At 36.0% G+C, this 15,204-nt stretch overlaps 1 protein-coding gene across 13 annotated transcripts; it reads left to right on the top strand.

Annotated features, from left to right (window-relative positions):
• Nucleotides 1-1,376: 1,376 nt before the first annotated feature.
• On the top strand, nucleotides 1,377-15,195 carry mak (male germ cell-associated kinase). Of its 13 annotated transcripts, none has more exons than XM_041967884.1 (17): nucleotides 1,377-1,451; nucleotides 4,997-5,125; nucleotides 5,262-5,609; nucleotides 6,580-6,634; nucleotides 6,959-7,080; nucleotides 7,524-7,603; nucleotides 8,741-8,873; nucleotides 8,956-9,127; nucleotides 9,270-9,437; nucleotides 10,373-10,621; nucleotides 10,833-11,041; nucleotides 11,228-11,367; nucleotides 11,656-11,799; nucleotides 12,825-12,911; nucleotides 13,139-13,258; nucleotides 13,508-13,603; nucleotides 14,538-15,195. In XM_041967884.1, the coding sequence occupies exons 3-17, from the start codon at nucleotides 5,509-5,511 to the stop codon at nucleotides 14,696-14,698; spliced, it is 2,037 nt and encodes a 678-aa protein (XP_041823818.1). In that variant the 5' UTR covers nucleotides 1,377-1,451; nucleotides 4,997-5,125; nucleotides 5,262-5,508; the 3' UTR covers nucleotides 14,699-15,195. The 13 variants fall into 13 exon arrangements, with proteins under 13 accessions (XP_041823818.1, XP_041823822.1, XP_041823816.1 ...); XM_041967888.1 differs by having other exon boundaries at nucleotides 7,524-7,579; XM_041967882.1 differs by lacking the exon at nucleotides 7,524-7,603 and adding an exon at nucleotides 8,069-8,151.
• The last annotated feature ends 9 nt before the right edge of the window (nucleotides 15,196-15,204 follow it).

Genomic DNA, 15,204 nt, shown 5'->3' on the forward strand with positions numbered 1-15,204 from the left:
GCCGAGCTCTAATCAGCTCTTATGGATCATCTCATATATGGCCACAAAGATGATGTAGGATGACATCGCCTAACTTTTTCTTTTCTACACCAAAGGCTGTATAGGTTATACGGCATTGTTTAATATCAGGCTAATAACTGTCATTTTTGGATTGTCATGTGACATTTAAAATGTCGTTTATAGGGTCGCAATGAATTATTTACCATTCACTAATTTAAAATATTACCAAGTTCCTACGGTGTTTGTGTTAAAGAAACAGCAGTGGTGGCAGTTGAGAGTTAATGACAATTACAATCATGTAGCGCCATCTGCCGGTGAGGAACATGAACTGCTACTGTGTCCACAGAGGTGGTTTTAAAAAAATCTACACTAATTGTTTTTCTAAAGCATTCGTGCTGTGAATGCTCCTGTGAAAAACATGTCAAACATACGGGTTAAAAAAATGCCGTCTCTGTTGAGGTTAAACATGAAGACATCAAAATACTGCTAGGCTGTGGTTTTTACTTGTTTACAAGGTTACTCAAATAATTCCGCTTGATATTAATGTTCAAACTAAACTTAGTACAAAAAGCAAGGAAAATAGTCTTTAATCAATTATTTAGTCGCTTTAAAAATACCTACTTGTATTGTGTTATACATATAGACGCCAGATTAGTCCCCTTTAAAAGGTATAACTTAAAGATCGTGCTTCTGTGGCATGAGCAAAACAACTACAGTACATGTGTGGGTTCTATCCCTCAATATGTGCCAAAATTCCCTTGTAATATTCTCCTATTGGTACTGATTATTGTAAATGTTAGACTTCGTCCTCATGTTTATCAATATTTCTTTTTTTAAAAAACATATATTTATTGATTTTCTCATTTATACAAGGCATATTGTACATTAGTATACATTGAAAGCAAAGATCTAGTGGCCTCACAAACAATCAATTTTTCTTTTCCCAGTCCCCCATGGCGCTGCATTGAAATAAGTGGGTAAAGGAAATGGATGTATGGATGAATGGATGGATGGATGCATTTCTATGGTAGGCTCATTCAATTCACATTTTGTCAAGTTTATGTAATAATTATTTTAAGCTTAATAAATGGTGTGTAGAATACTTTATTTGTGGTAAAAAAAAAAAAAGACTTCATGATGCAGCTAATGCTAATTTGTTGATGCTTATTAATTCACTATTTTTTATAATCTCTTCTTACAAAAGTGGGTTGAGGTCAGAAGTCTGCAGGCCAGTCAAGTTCCTTCCAGACCAAACTAGCACCATGTCTTCATGGACCTTGCTTGGAATACCTGAATTTAGGGATTTGCAGGGGCGTCCCAGTAGTTCTGGCAATATTAGATTAGCAAATAATGGCAGTCTTTAATGGACAAAGAATGATGGAGGTGTGTGTGTATGTTCATTGCTGCTGTGGAAACTGTGGCATCAAGACGTCTCGTTCTGACTGATCACGGTAAAATGTTTTTCGCAACTTTTAGTAGGCCTGCATAAAAAACTAACTAACTAACTAACTAACTAACTAACTAACTAACTAACTAACTAACTAACTAACTAACAGCATAGTCTGGTTAAATTTAGACATAACCGTGAAGTTAGTCTTTTCCAAAAGCTGCGCCAAAGGACAACAAGCCCCACAAAGCATTGCGTGCATGGCCTACGCCTCTTGTGTCACCAGGCAACTGAACAGGCGTTGCGTTTGTATGCACGTTACCATGGGAAGAGGTCACGCATGCGCGCGCGCGCACGCATCTTATCGTAAGAGCTGGGTTTAGACACCACGCAATTTTTTATCTGGAGCTGTCAGCCGAGCCAGACAATAGGACAGAGGACAGACTACACCCCAAACTGGTGAGTTTAAAACTGAGAGAGAGAAGCAGATAGAGTGAGCTTAACGGATAACACGTTTACCATGGCTGATAAAACGAACTGTCAAAGCTGAAAGGCTGTGTCAAAAAAGTAATTTGAACTTCGCTTTTTTTCCCCTCCTGATAAATTACGCAGGATAGGCCAACGAAACTGTTGCAATGGGCTATGAAGATCATTTTATTTGTTACACTCACAGCCTGCTAAAACGAATAAGTTTTACAAACAAAACTCAAGAATATTTGTTCAAATTAATGTATTAAGAAGTGTTGTTTAAAATAATTTAATGTTTTCCATTTTCTTTGTGTGGTTAATGTATGTGTGTGCATTTAGTATAACTGACCTTGATTAGCTTCCAATGTCATGTGGCCTTGCTACATCTTAATTCCCTTTAAATCCCTCCTCAGCAGATTGCAAGCCAGTTCTTCTCTTGTTGTTATTAGTCTCAGTGAGACTTAGTTGTCATACTGTCATTTCCTTTTAGAGAAAGAATTTCTAATTTAAAATTAGAGAAATAAAACAAACAAACAAACAAAAAAACCTCTATGCAAAACAGATTACAAATCTAAGAATATTTACTCATACTTAATTTATCTGGTGATTTGTGTTTTACATGATTGTCAGCATTCCAATAACCAACCCAGATTTTAGCATTCTTTTAAAGTGGGCTGAAATAAATTATTATTATATATATATTATTATTGTCTTCATAGTTCAATCCTTACATTCTCACAACTGAAGATGGCCATACAGACCCCTCACAGACTCCCCCATATACACCCCTACAGACACCCACAAGACTAAGTGTGGGAGAAAGAACAGACACCAGAATATATATATATATATATATATATATATGTGTGTGTGTGTGTGTGTGTGTGTGTGTGTGTGTGTGTATATAAGGGATAAGTTATTGAAAGATCAGTGTGCATTTAATTGTTATTTATGCAAGCTATTATGCAAAAAAAAAGTTTATCCAAGATACACATTTGCCTTAGATTATTTTCTTTATCGATAAATTCCAACTGATGCTAGGAGGATAAAATTAAAGGCCATTGAAATTATTTCCCAAATAAATTAGCTGGGTTTATAAGAACCTTATTGATATCTTATACACACTTTGCTAATTCACCTACTTCAACTACTTCTTATTACATACATGCAGTGCTTATTTTATCTCCCCACACTTAAAACACTGAAAATTAGAAGTTAAATTGTTGTTGGGAGGTGATTCTGTGGTGTCATGCTTGCAGTGAGTGCACCACATGTTATTTTACTACAAAATATGACTTAAAACTAAGAAAACAAGATGACGTGTCCCTGTTTTCTTGCCACAAGACTGACTCATTCTTGATACAGCTGGCATTGTGTAAAGCTTCTAATGACAAGATCTTGTAAGTGCACTCCTTTGTGCATTTGTATCTCCTGTAACTGTGGAGTTATCACTAAAGAAAGCAATATAAATAAATATGAATAAAACAGTTTTTGTAACAACTGATCCATGTGTTTTATTTATTTATATTTATGTTGCATGTTTATTTAAAAACATAAATAAAAATAAATAAATAAAAAAAAAAACAATATGTCTTACTGTATTACAAAATGTGTAGGATGCAAACATATTTTAAAATTTCCAGATAAGTGAAATCAGCACACGTCCACCATACATTTTGATGAATCTTGATCTGTTCTTTTCATTTATTTCATCAAATTTTAAAGGAAATGTATTAAGCATCATATTTATTTCCAACTGAGAAGATTAAAACCAGCTTAGTAAACTAGTCTACAATGAAGTCCTGTTACTTTAAGAGACAAAGCAAACAAAAAAGTAACTAAATTGACAGTATAATCAATTTTTAATTGTTTAAAGGTATAGGTAATTAGTCTGATTAGCATACAGCTTATTTTATACTTGTGCTCACCATACAACTCTATCAAACAATTAATGTGGGAAAACTACTGAAAGTGTGGATTTAAGTTAGAGTATAATTTTGTGAAGTCCAAACATGGTTTAGTGGGATACAACAATTTGCATTCTGTTGTAACACCAAATCATTCCTCTATAACTTCTCCTTCATTTAATTGTAACTGGACTGTACTTATAAAGCACTTTTCTAGTCATAGTTTGACCACTCAAAGTGCTTTATGAAATTCATTTTTTAATTTTACTTATTTTGTTTGAATGACATGTGACTGTGGTTGTCACAGTGGTTGTTGTGGATAAGTTTCTGTGTGACTTAGAATAATAACTTCTGTTAATTCATGAATTTTAATGCTTTGTCCTGCAACTTGTGGTGTGAACCCTGTAATAAAACCGTGCTTGAACTGGCAGAGTAGGAGGGGGGCGGGCAAGGTGGATTTGACACAGTGAAAAAGTGTAAATGAAAAAGTATATCTTGCATTCCTTTAGATTTATATATTGTTGAAGATATACAAAGATAAGCATATGCATAGTCACAGTCTGTGACTATAATGACAAAGCACATGTGCCAGGACTGAGCCCTGGCACATGTATCTTGCCCAAGAACATCCAGCTTAGATCACATGGTCTACCCTTACAGCCATAGTTGTAGTTGCAATGCCTAAGAAGTTGTTTACACACATTCATTTCAGCATGTCTGACTGTTCAAGCCCATGATTTATGTTTAATGTTATTTTTCCAATATACATATACTCATTGCAGTTTCACTGTTTGAGTCAGCCTAACTTGGGTCCTCCATACAAAATTATTCATTTAGCTGAAAAGGCTTCAAGAAGGCAGCTCTGCATTCATTTTGCAACCTTTTTCAGTGTATTAGTAATTAATAAAGTGTCAGACTGCATGTATAGATAATATCTAGCTATATCAGGAATACAGATATAGCTCTGATTGCAAACTAAAACAGCAGTTAGCTGTGCACGTCTTCCAAGAAAAAAATTCCACTATGTTTAATGTAAGTATAAGTTGTTTACCCTTCAGTTCTGAAGAAGCATTTAGGGAGATTTATTTGGCTGAACATACAGTTTGATCACTATGGCCTATGGCGTCAATCAAATCCTCTTGCCAGGCAGGGTGCTCGGAGAAGGTTTTGAATGCTGGTAAGCATGCTGGTGATGTAACATCCTATTTACATCTGTTTGTCTAATCTGCTTTAGGCTGGCTATGTCATCTCCCTCAGGTGCTCATGTTTGAGCCTCCTACAACACTCATGCGGCACGTAGCTATTCCTCCTCATTAAAGGAACTACAGGAAGTTATCCTGCTGTAACATCACCTTTTGCCCAGGTCTCTTAAAAATGTTCCTGTTGTGCAAATTTGTGAGAGCTAGTGAGAGAAATGATAGCATTTTAGTAATTTTTTGTATTTTTAATTAACATATGTGTCTGTTGCTGATGAGTTTTCTTCTTTTCTTTTTTTTTAGCTGTCTCATGACTTCAGCCTTTCTATCAATGGATCTGTTAGCGGAAGATGAGTTTTGAGTTTCAAACTCAGTGGATTTGTGACATATTGGATCAACAGAAGATTCCTCGTCTTGGAAAAGAATAATTAAACTTTTGTAGAGACCAGGCTGGAGAAACAAGACCAGGAACAGGAAGGACATTTTTTTTATACAGATCGTCTAAGACTTAAACAGCGTTAAGAAGCCGATGAAATCATTTTGAGACATTATGAATCGCTATACCACCCTGAGGCAGTTGGGTGATGGCACCTATGGGAGTGTGTTGATGGGGAGAAGCAATGAGTCCGGGGAACTTGTAGCTATCAAGAGGTGAGTGTGTTGATTTTTTTATTTTATTTTATTTTTTTTAACAAAATCTCTACTAGGCCTGCACAGTGTATGGATATAGCATCATGTGTTGTGAATGGAGGGAACTTTATGTTGTGACAAGTTTACTGTTGTGATGTTACGCTTATTTTAGTTTTTTTTTTATTTGGTGGACTAAGCAGTAATAATCCACAAAACAGTGTTGTTTTTTTTCTTTATCTTCAATAAAAATTGATGTATTTAGAAAAATCTAATCAGCGGTTAATAATAAGGTGCTGCCTTTTTCTTATATGTCTCTCTGATGCTTTCCACCAGCTTTAAGTGATCCTGGCAGATATTACTATAAGACAAGAGGTTGGTGCCCTGGATGAGCTGCGTGCCATTAACAAGGCAAACAAACCAGCTTACTTTGCTTTGTTTCTGCAACGCAGTCATGGTGTTCAATAATAGACGAGTAACTGATGAGATGCGTTCACTTGTTGATCATTTGGTTACCATGCAAGATAATACATGTGGTGACGGTGAAAGGCAGTGAAAGTAGAAGGGGTGTGTCAGGTTGCTGACATTGTGGAGGAGATGAGGAGGAAAGGATATCTGCTCATTCTGTAACTCTTATGTAATTCCAGAGGGAGAGGTAATGTTGATTAGAGAGGTTAATAAATGCCAGCTGGTATGTTGTATTCATGCACATGGTAACCGACAAATAAATGCATTGATCAAATCAACGTATAATTTAAGTCAAGAACCTAAATTAGTTTGGAATAATAGTATCTAAAGTAGCTTGATATACATTAAAATTGGAGATGCCTCCAAAGAACTGAATTATTGATGGAGACACACAAAAGAATTTTTCCAAATACATTTATAGCACTAAATTGTGCATTGTATGTAATTATATAAAACGTTATTCCCTTGCATATATACATACCTCATAATTTTTTTTATTTTAAAGTCTTTTTATTTTTTTTCCCAGGATGAAGAGAAAGTTCTATTCATGGGAAGAATGTATGAACCTAAGAGAAGTGAAGGTAGGGATGGTTGTATATACTGGTAGCAGCACACAGAAGCAGTCTTACTCCTAATTACAGGCATCAGTGACAGCCACTGGACCAATATGTTTATTTATGAAATGATTATTTCCTGGTTGACACAGTTGTCCATAAAGTGTCCTATGTGAGCTAGTCTACATTTACATGAAACACTGTAAAATATGAACCAACCACCTTGTGTTTTTAATTACTACGCTAGCTCTTTTGATATATCCCTTAAAAACCTGGTATTAAATGTGCATGAGCATGTGATTACACACACATTAATATTTTTCTTGCTTTTCACATTGTATTTCACTCCAGTCACTGAAGAAGCTGAACCATGCCAATGTGGTGAAACTAAAAGAGGTTATCAGAGAAAACGATCACCTCTACTTTGTCTTTGAGTACATGAAGGAAAACCTTTACCAGCTTATGAAGGATAGGTAAGAGGAAAGACACATTCACATTACAAATGTTTGACAAATGTAATAAATTTAGAAAGGATTTGCAGCCAATGTGCCATTAAAAGGTTTAGATATTTATCTTTTTAGTGATTTATTTTCAATGAGCCGATAGGGATCCAATGATTTCTAGATTTCTCTCCCCAGTAAACAGTTTCCTCCTCCCACTGAATTTTGCAAAAAGCTGCCACAACACAGAACACCATCTCTGGAGGAAACCTTGATGTTTTTGCTAGTTTGGAAAACCCCAGTTGTTTATACAGTATGTGAAAAACACAGCTGGGGCTTATTGTCAAAGACAAAGGCAGACAAGTAAAGGAAGCGTTCAGATTTGTGGCTTTGCGTTGTTTTACAAGAATACTTCCTGTGTTGTTTTGCTTTCGTTAAACTTGCTCATGACACTTATGTTGATTTTATGTTTACAGAAGAAAAATGTTTCCCGAATCAGTCATAAGAAACATAAGCTTTCAGATTTTACAAGGTCTGTCATTTATTCACAAACATGGTAGGTGCATTGGGTTTTGTTCATGCTTGCAAGCCTATGAGAGTGGTTTCATTCTGCAAGATTTACTCAGTTTTACTCACACTTCTCTACAAAATCATGAAGTAATTCAGTTACAAATCAAATGGCTAGAATGATTTAACATTTATTAAATTCTTGTAGTATGCGAACCCTCCAATGCTGTCTCACTCTCTGCATGAGTTCTGCGTGATGAATGGATATGTGGATGCCTCTTATCTCAAATATTAAGCATTTCTAAAATGCACTTAATACATCTGACTGGAGTTTTTTCAGTCTGGCCTTGTTATGATCACATTTGACCAGAATTATCACAAAATTAGCAAAGTTGGAATACGATCAGAATAAATGTCCACGCTTCCACACATCCAAAATGCAGATATTTTTCCTTTTCTTAACACTTTTCTTTATATCTGTCCTTCCTTCTTTGTCTTTTTGGTGCACTGATAGAGAGAATAAGATGTTCTCAGAGAATGAAATTAGGAACATCATGTTTCAAGTGCTATCTGGGTTGGCTTTTGTACACAAGCATGGTAAGAGGATTTGCTCTGTCTCTTTTTTTCCCCCAGAAAGTAGCACGACCTTTAGCATTAGTTAGGATTTATTTTATATACCAATAAAATGCTTTTAATATGTTTGAATTTTTTTAATGTCGTGTTTAAGATTATAGTGAGGAAACCTGGGAATAATATAATTATTTATCGTCTCAAAGACTGCATTTGATTAATATAGAGACATATACTTTTGTTTTACTTACAGGAGTAATGGGGTTAATATTTGCTTCTAATCTCATGTTTTTCCAGTGGTTTAAAATTAAACATGACATTGCTGAAGCTGCATTTGAAATTTTCATGTACAGCTTGATGCATATTTTAAACAACTTCTCTACGCTTTCTTTAACATATCACAAATCATTTAATTATCATTGTAACTCCCAGTGAGAAAGTGTGCAATGCCCTTAGGCCTTGGTACTGTAAATAATAAAAAAAAGTTTAAAAGCAAGATTAATGTAAATCTATTTAGCTGTAATTCTAACTGAGTTATACACACATTTGTAGCACATGTAAAATGTGTGTGATTGTAATCACATGGGTTTTAATGCTTTATTTATTATTTGTGCAGGTTTCTTTCATCGAGACATGAAGCCAGAGAATCTGTTATGCATGGGTCCAGAACTGGTCAAAATAGCAGATTTTGGACTGGCCAGAGAGATCCGCTCCAAACCTCCATACACAGACTATGTGTCAACTAGATGGTGAGAGCACTTTTCTAGAGCGTGCACTTATCTATTCTTGTTTACATTGTTTTGCTTAAGAGCTATATTTTTCTGTATCAAGGTACCGAGCTCCTGAGGTTCTGCTAAGGTCATCTACCTACAGCTCTCCTATTGACCTGTGGGCGGTGGGCTGTATCATGGCTGAACTCTACACACTCAGACCACTTTTCCCTGGAAACAGTGAAGTGGATGAAATTTTTAAGATCTGCCAAGTCCTGGGAACTGTTAAAAAGGTGAGAACTTGTTGAGCAGAGGGATGTGGAAGAGTTCGACCTTACCTCAGGTGCAAAAATGAATTTATAAATTCATTTAAACATTTAAAGAAGTGAGTGAATATATGAATAAATGTAATCCTTTGAATGTCTCCATAATTAGACAGACTGGCCAGAGGGCTACCAACTAGCATCTGCTATGAACTTTCGCTTTCCCCAATGTGTGCCGACTCAACTGAAGACCCTCATCCCAAATGCAAGCAACGAAGCTATTTTACTGATGAAAGACATGCTGCAATGGGACCCTAAAAAAAGACCCACTGCTGTACAGGTAAACAAGATTTTTTTCAATGTTTGATTATATACTTCATGTATTAGCATGACTGCTTGTTTAACTGTACTGTGTATGTGGTTGCTGGGAATTAAGACTGAACCTGCTCCAAGTTTTTAACTTAAGCATCACAACAAATCCTTTAGCTTTATTTTTAGGTCTACTGCCCTCAGTTTAGTTAGTCTGTAACGCTCACAATAAGATACAAATGAATTGTTGTTAACATGCAGAGATCGAATAGTCATCCTAATCCCTGTCATTTAAGGGGAATTTAAGTCATAATTTATTTCTTCTTCAGCTGCAGAATTATTTCCTTTGCATTTGTGTTTCAACATATTCTACACAACGTATGGCCTTATACTATTTATATGCTCCAGTGAGATGGCTGAGTTACTCTGTGGACCTTGAGATTGCTTTGATTTTGTGTGGTGCATTTCTGCATCATTTTAGCCCATTTTAACCCTTTAATGTTTGCACAAAAAATAAATAAATAAAAGTAAGCAAAGAGAAAAAAAAGGTTTTCTTTTCCTTTGGACAACGATAATAAGAATCCATGTTTTTTTATTTAAACAAATGGTTAAACAAACAGTTAATATTATTGTAACACAGTGTATTTGTCAAAACTTGAAACCATAAAGGGATAACATGCAATATATCACTTTTGTCCTTACATACCCAAACCAATTTGAGTCGAGGTGACTCATGCATGTATACATCCGCCATTTTTTAATTAGATTAATTGTAGTCACTGAAACATTTACTTTACCAAATGGCTTGAACAAGTCAGGTTTTTCAAAAGTTTTGATGTTTTAATGTAGAAGTTGTACAGAAGCATTTTTGTCTTTTTTGTATGAAAGATTTACATAATAAAGAAATTACACACAGCTAAAACATTAGAAAAACAGCAATTTGTATTCATTCCTCTCTGTACCCAGGCCCTGCGTTATCCTTACTTCCAAGTGGGCCAGGTCCTGGGGCCTCGTCCTCAGAGCCAGGAGGTCAAGAAGGTCCAGACCAGGCCACTAGTTCAGAAACAGGTCTCTGAGTCGAAGACGGATGTGCCGCAGTCTTCCTCTGAGTCCAAAGCTTCCTCAACTTCCTCCAGAAACCATCAGCACCATCAGCCTCTTCAGCAGATCCCCATGCCTCAGGCTGACAGTAAACCAGGAGGCCTTAGCCAAGCAGTGAGTGGTGTCATGAAATCACATCATTATTCATATTTTTTTAGGCTACATTAGGTGAAACAACCAAAGATTGTACAAATTTAGGGTAACTTGGCAGAATAAATGTATCTTTCCAGCTTGAGTGTTCTGTTCAAAGCAACTGTAGAATACGATGTAGTAGAAAGTAGGAGTTAATTATTCAGATACTTTATAATATTGTTGTTTTCTGCAGAAGGCAGCACCACTGGGCAGTGAGAACACTGTTGGGAGTAGTGTGATGGGGATATTGAAAAGCGGACGTCGTCGTTGGGGACAGATGGTGACGAAGACCTCAGACAGCTGGGAGGAATCTGACCAATCAGAAACTGCTGCCTCCAACTCCAAGAAACCCAGTCTAGGGACTGCAGAGGAGGAGAGGAGTTCTAAGGATTGCTGCCCTTTGTAAGTGTTGTCATCCTTTACAGGAGTGAAAAAAATTAACTGTGAAGCAAATCAACAATCTAATATCATTGAGTATTTTTAATCATGTGGGTACCTGCAATATTTTTCTTGCAAAAATACTCAATTAAAATGCATAACTTCATAATCATCCTTAAGACTGTAAAATTGTTTGTATTTTGTTGTTAGGGCCAAGGATCAAAAACCTCTGTATTCCTTCAGCACCGTTACCAAATTACCAAGCAATGTTAAGGTCAGCCAAATGGATTCCAGTCTTCCTGGATCTGCAGCACGGCAGCACTATCTCAGCCAGTCACGGTACCTGCCAGGTAAGACAAGCAGGGAGCCTCATTCTTAATGTAAGAAATGTAATTACCTTAGGTAGAATCTGCTTTTTGTCATGTTCGTAAAGGGATTATTGGCCATTACTGGTAAGATTGTCTGCTGGTATTTTAGTTAGTTTTATAAACAACAACAAGAAAAAAAACCCTGATTTCAGGTTCATATATATTTATATATATATATATATATATATATATATATATATATATATATATATATGTATATATACAGAAAAGCTCCACTTTTATTTACATCTATTCATGTGTTGCTTTAAGGCTTGATTGGAAAGACTCAGACTCCATCTGGGGATAAAGAGCTAGGTGGTATGACGCTGCGGGACCTGTGGGAAAACTCTTCAAACACTGTAAATAAAACACTGGGTCCAATTGGAGGAGGACTATCTGTCAGAGCCAACGCAGGTATGGACCACTAATGTCTAATGCAAATGTATTAAGAGGTGTTTGGTGTAGTGTACAGTTGAGGGAACTTTTCACCAGATTTCACCAAATCATTGAATAAAAGATACTTAGCATATTGCCTAGCATCTTGCATATCTGATATTGGAGTGTGTGAGATGCAGAATCTATTGAACAAACTAATGAATGTTTTTTAGGCTGCTCTGGGCTTTTATCAACATTTTTGCAACGCTGTAGAAAAGTGGCATGCATGCATTTCATTGTGTTTTTCATTTTTTTGTCCTCTTGAATCGACCATTTTTGTGCTGTGGTTGTTAAGTGAATGCTTTGTTTCTTTTTCATTTTAATTGCACCTATAACCTGAGTATTTTCTTAAGAAATAAAAATAAAAAGGCATGAAGACTAAAGCAAAGCATTATCTGTAACAAATCAGCACAGTAAACCTGCTCACTAATGACTATACCATCTTGCCTAGCATAGTAAACCTGTGGGCTGGCAGTGTTGCATAGTGTTAAGTGATACTGTCCTCTTTGTACCACAGAGATGCTAAATGTTAAGGATGCAGTCAATATTTCCTGCTTAGTAGTTATGGATAAATGAACAAATAAGTGTTGGGAGTGAGCCCAAATATCTGCAGTTGTGGAAATATGACACATCTATAAGTCATTGCTTGTGCAGACATACAGTATGTGTCCACTTCTTTGCCCGTCTCTTTGTCACCTTGTCTCTCTCTTTCATGATCTATTCATGAGATTAAGACTGTCTGTTGAATATCAAGTGTGCCTTAAATGGCCTTCAAGTGCACCCCTCACCCTTCATTTGCTCCACCTCCCAGCATTTATTTATAATGCAGCTATTATTCTATTAGTCATTACTGTAGTGTTTCACAAAATTACAAAAGTACTTTTGCTTACAAGTTCTTCTATATATCTCTTTTACTATTTTCCTTTCAATCCTGTCATCCTTTTTCTTCTTTTTCTCCTGACTGTGCCCACATCCCCAACTCTACGTTTTGGCTATGAAATTAGCAGAGAATGCCTCTAAATCTGCAGATAGCACACCAGAGAAAACTGTTGTCAAAGAAAGAATACTGGAGAAAATTGATCTGTCTAAAGGTATTGAAATTAGATAACTTATTAAAATTCCAGTTTGTCGCAATTATGTAAATCTGTAGCTTCCTTATTAGTTTGTGTATTAAAGCTGCTTTAAGTGTAAATATTGTACTTACTGTAGTTTGTATGCGTAGTATTTAGTATTTCATGCAGTTTTAAGTCTAAATGATTTTGGCTGATATAAATTGTTAATAAAGCAAATGCCTGATACGTGTTCTCTTTTCTTAAAGGGAACTTTATAAGCACCAAATACAACCTCTCCGGTGGTTACATCCCTTCTTTCCAAAAGAAAGAGGTTGGCTCAGTGGGACAGAGAATCCAGCTTGCCCCTTTGGCTGGCCAGCACACAAGTAAGGACTTCTTTCAACTGAATATGTTTACTTATTTTCATAGACTTAACCAGTTTACTTTTGCTCTGACAAAGAACTTACCTGATTCCTGATGCCTTTCTCTAATCTTAACCAGAAGTGAATAAATTTCACTGTGTAGTCCTTAAGCTTAACTGTTCTCATATTCAATCTTGTACTATTTTCTCTCTTTTGTTTCTATTAAAACTCAATTATTCCAACTATATTTGTCCCTTTTCTTCACTCTTTCAGTCAATCTTTCTTCTTCTCCTGATAATAAAAAAGACAAGACAAAAGCTGCAAAACTCAAGCCCACTTCCAACTCATCACTGAGTGAAACTAGTGAAGGTATTACCATTTTTAAAAAGCTGCTTTTTTCCCAACTGTTCTGGCTTTTCCTTTTTTTGTTTAGAAGACCACACTTTTTATTTTCAGGCAGCTTTTAGTCATTTTCAATAGTTAAAAGATTGTTCATTGTAGCTGCTGCCAAATACAAAACATGTGGTTTATTTTGTATTCAAAAAGAAAATGCACCCTCTTCTTCAAGTTTTTGACATATTAAAACACCCCAAAAAAAATAAATAAATAAAAAATAAAAAACACGATGCAGCAGCTTGTTTGCAGCCATTTGTTTATGCGCAGGTTTCTGTAGACAATGTGAGGTCTGAATTTTGTCTGGATTAATTTTTTTGTTCATTCTTTTGTTTAGTTGCTGCTTTGTTTGGGGTCATTGTCTGATGCACGGGTCAACTTTAGCTGTTAAACAGATGACCCACATTTGACTCTGAAATACTTTGATATACAAAAGAGTTCACGAGCAACTCAATGACTGCAAGGTGTGCAGTTGCTATGGCTGAAAAAAAGCCAGAATCATCAACCCTCATCTACTAAGATCTCTGCTGTAATCTCATCAGCCCTAAACACGTAGTTCCAGAAGACTTGTGGTTTGTTAAGATGTAGCTTGCAAACCTAAGCTGTGTTGCCATGTTCCTTTTTAGAGATAATACGCTTTGCCCACAGCCATTTGGGACAAGCCATACTTTTTCCAATTGTACTGTGATGAATTTTAACATATAAAATGCTAACTGAAACATGTATTTATTTTTTTAACTTCTGCTGGAAAAAGACCAAGCACTGCACAAGAACTGTTGAACATGAACTATTATGTCCTAATACATAAACCTTAGAATTGTGAAAGTGTTGATTGAGGGTATACTTTCATTTTCACACGACTGTATATATTTGGGGTGAAAAAGTAAAAGTATCTGGCATGTTCCTCTAGATTACGAGGGCTGGAAGAGGAGGACAGAAAGGACTCAGGTGAAGGGGAGCAGCTATTCAGCACTGGGGAAATCATCTGGAAACCTCCTGAGCAGAGCTCCTGCTGTGCAGCCCGTCCACGGCAGGGTGGACTGGACATCCAAGTACGGTGGAAACCGGTAGTCTTGGGAAACAGCTAAAGAAGCTTTGAACTGTGGGTGTCAGGCTTTGTGTCCACATCATGGACATTTTGTGATCTCGCACATAGTTCACATTTTAATTTCCAAGTTTGCATAATGTGTGCGTTGGAGGGGATGGTTGCCAAGACCGGTACTGTCTACAAGACAATCCCACTGTTTTCCTGAGGAATCCAGTGTGAGCCAATTCTACTGTTACTTCTTGGACACTCTAAGACTTAAATGTAGTTTTTCTTTTTTTTCTTTTTTTTTTTACTTTGTAAAGTGTTTCATCTCCGCTGGCAATATATTTATTGTTATATGAATGGATTCTGCAATTCTAAATTCCCTCAGCTTTATATGTCCTACTGTAGGTGGCACAACAAGAAATAGTTGATGTCAAGTCAGAATGATTCCTGCATACTGTTAACCAACTGAAAGACTCTTTGTATTACACAATAAATATTTTGTAATGTTTTTTTTTACTAATAAAATGTAACTCAGAAACAAGAC

This window comes from Melanotaenia boesemani, chromosome 18 (assembly GCF_017639745.1).
Source record: "Melanotaenia boesemani isolate fMelBoe1 chromosome 18, fMelBoe1.pri, whole genome shotgun sequence".
Lineage (NCBI taxonomy): Eukaryota > Metazoa > Chordata > Actinopteri > Atheriniformes > Melanotaeniidae > Melanotaenia > Melanotaenia boesemani.

Bases quoted from the DNA above. Each gene is read 5' to 3' on its own strand.
- mak (XM_041967882.1), top strand. From the start codon at position 5,509: ATGAATCGCTATACCACCCTGAGGCAGTTGGGTGATGGCACCTATGGG. The intron at 6,635-6,958 runs GTAGGGATGGTT...ATTTCACTCCAG, and splicing joins TGAACCTAAGAGAAGTGAAG to TCACTGAAGAAGCTGAACCA. The intron at 13,604-14,537 runs GTATTACCATTT...ATGTTCCTCTAG, and splicing joins ACTGAGTGAAACTAGTGAAG to ATTACGAGGGCTGGAAGAGG.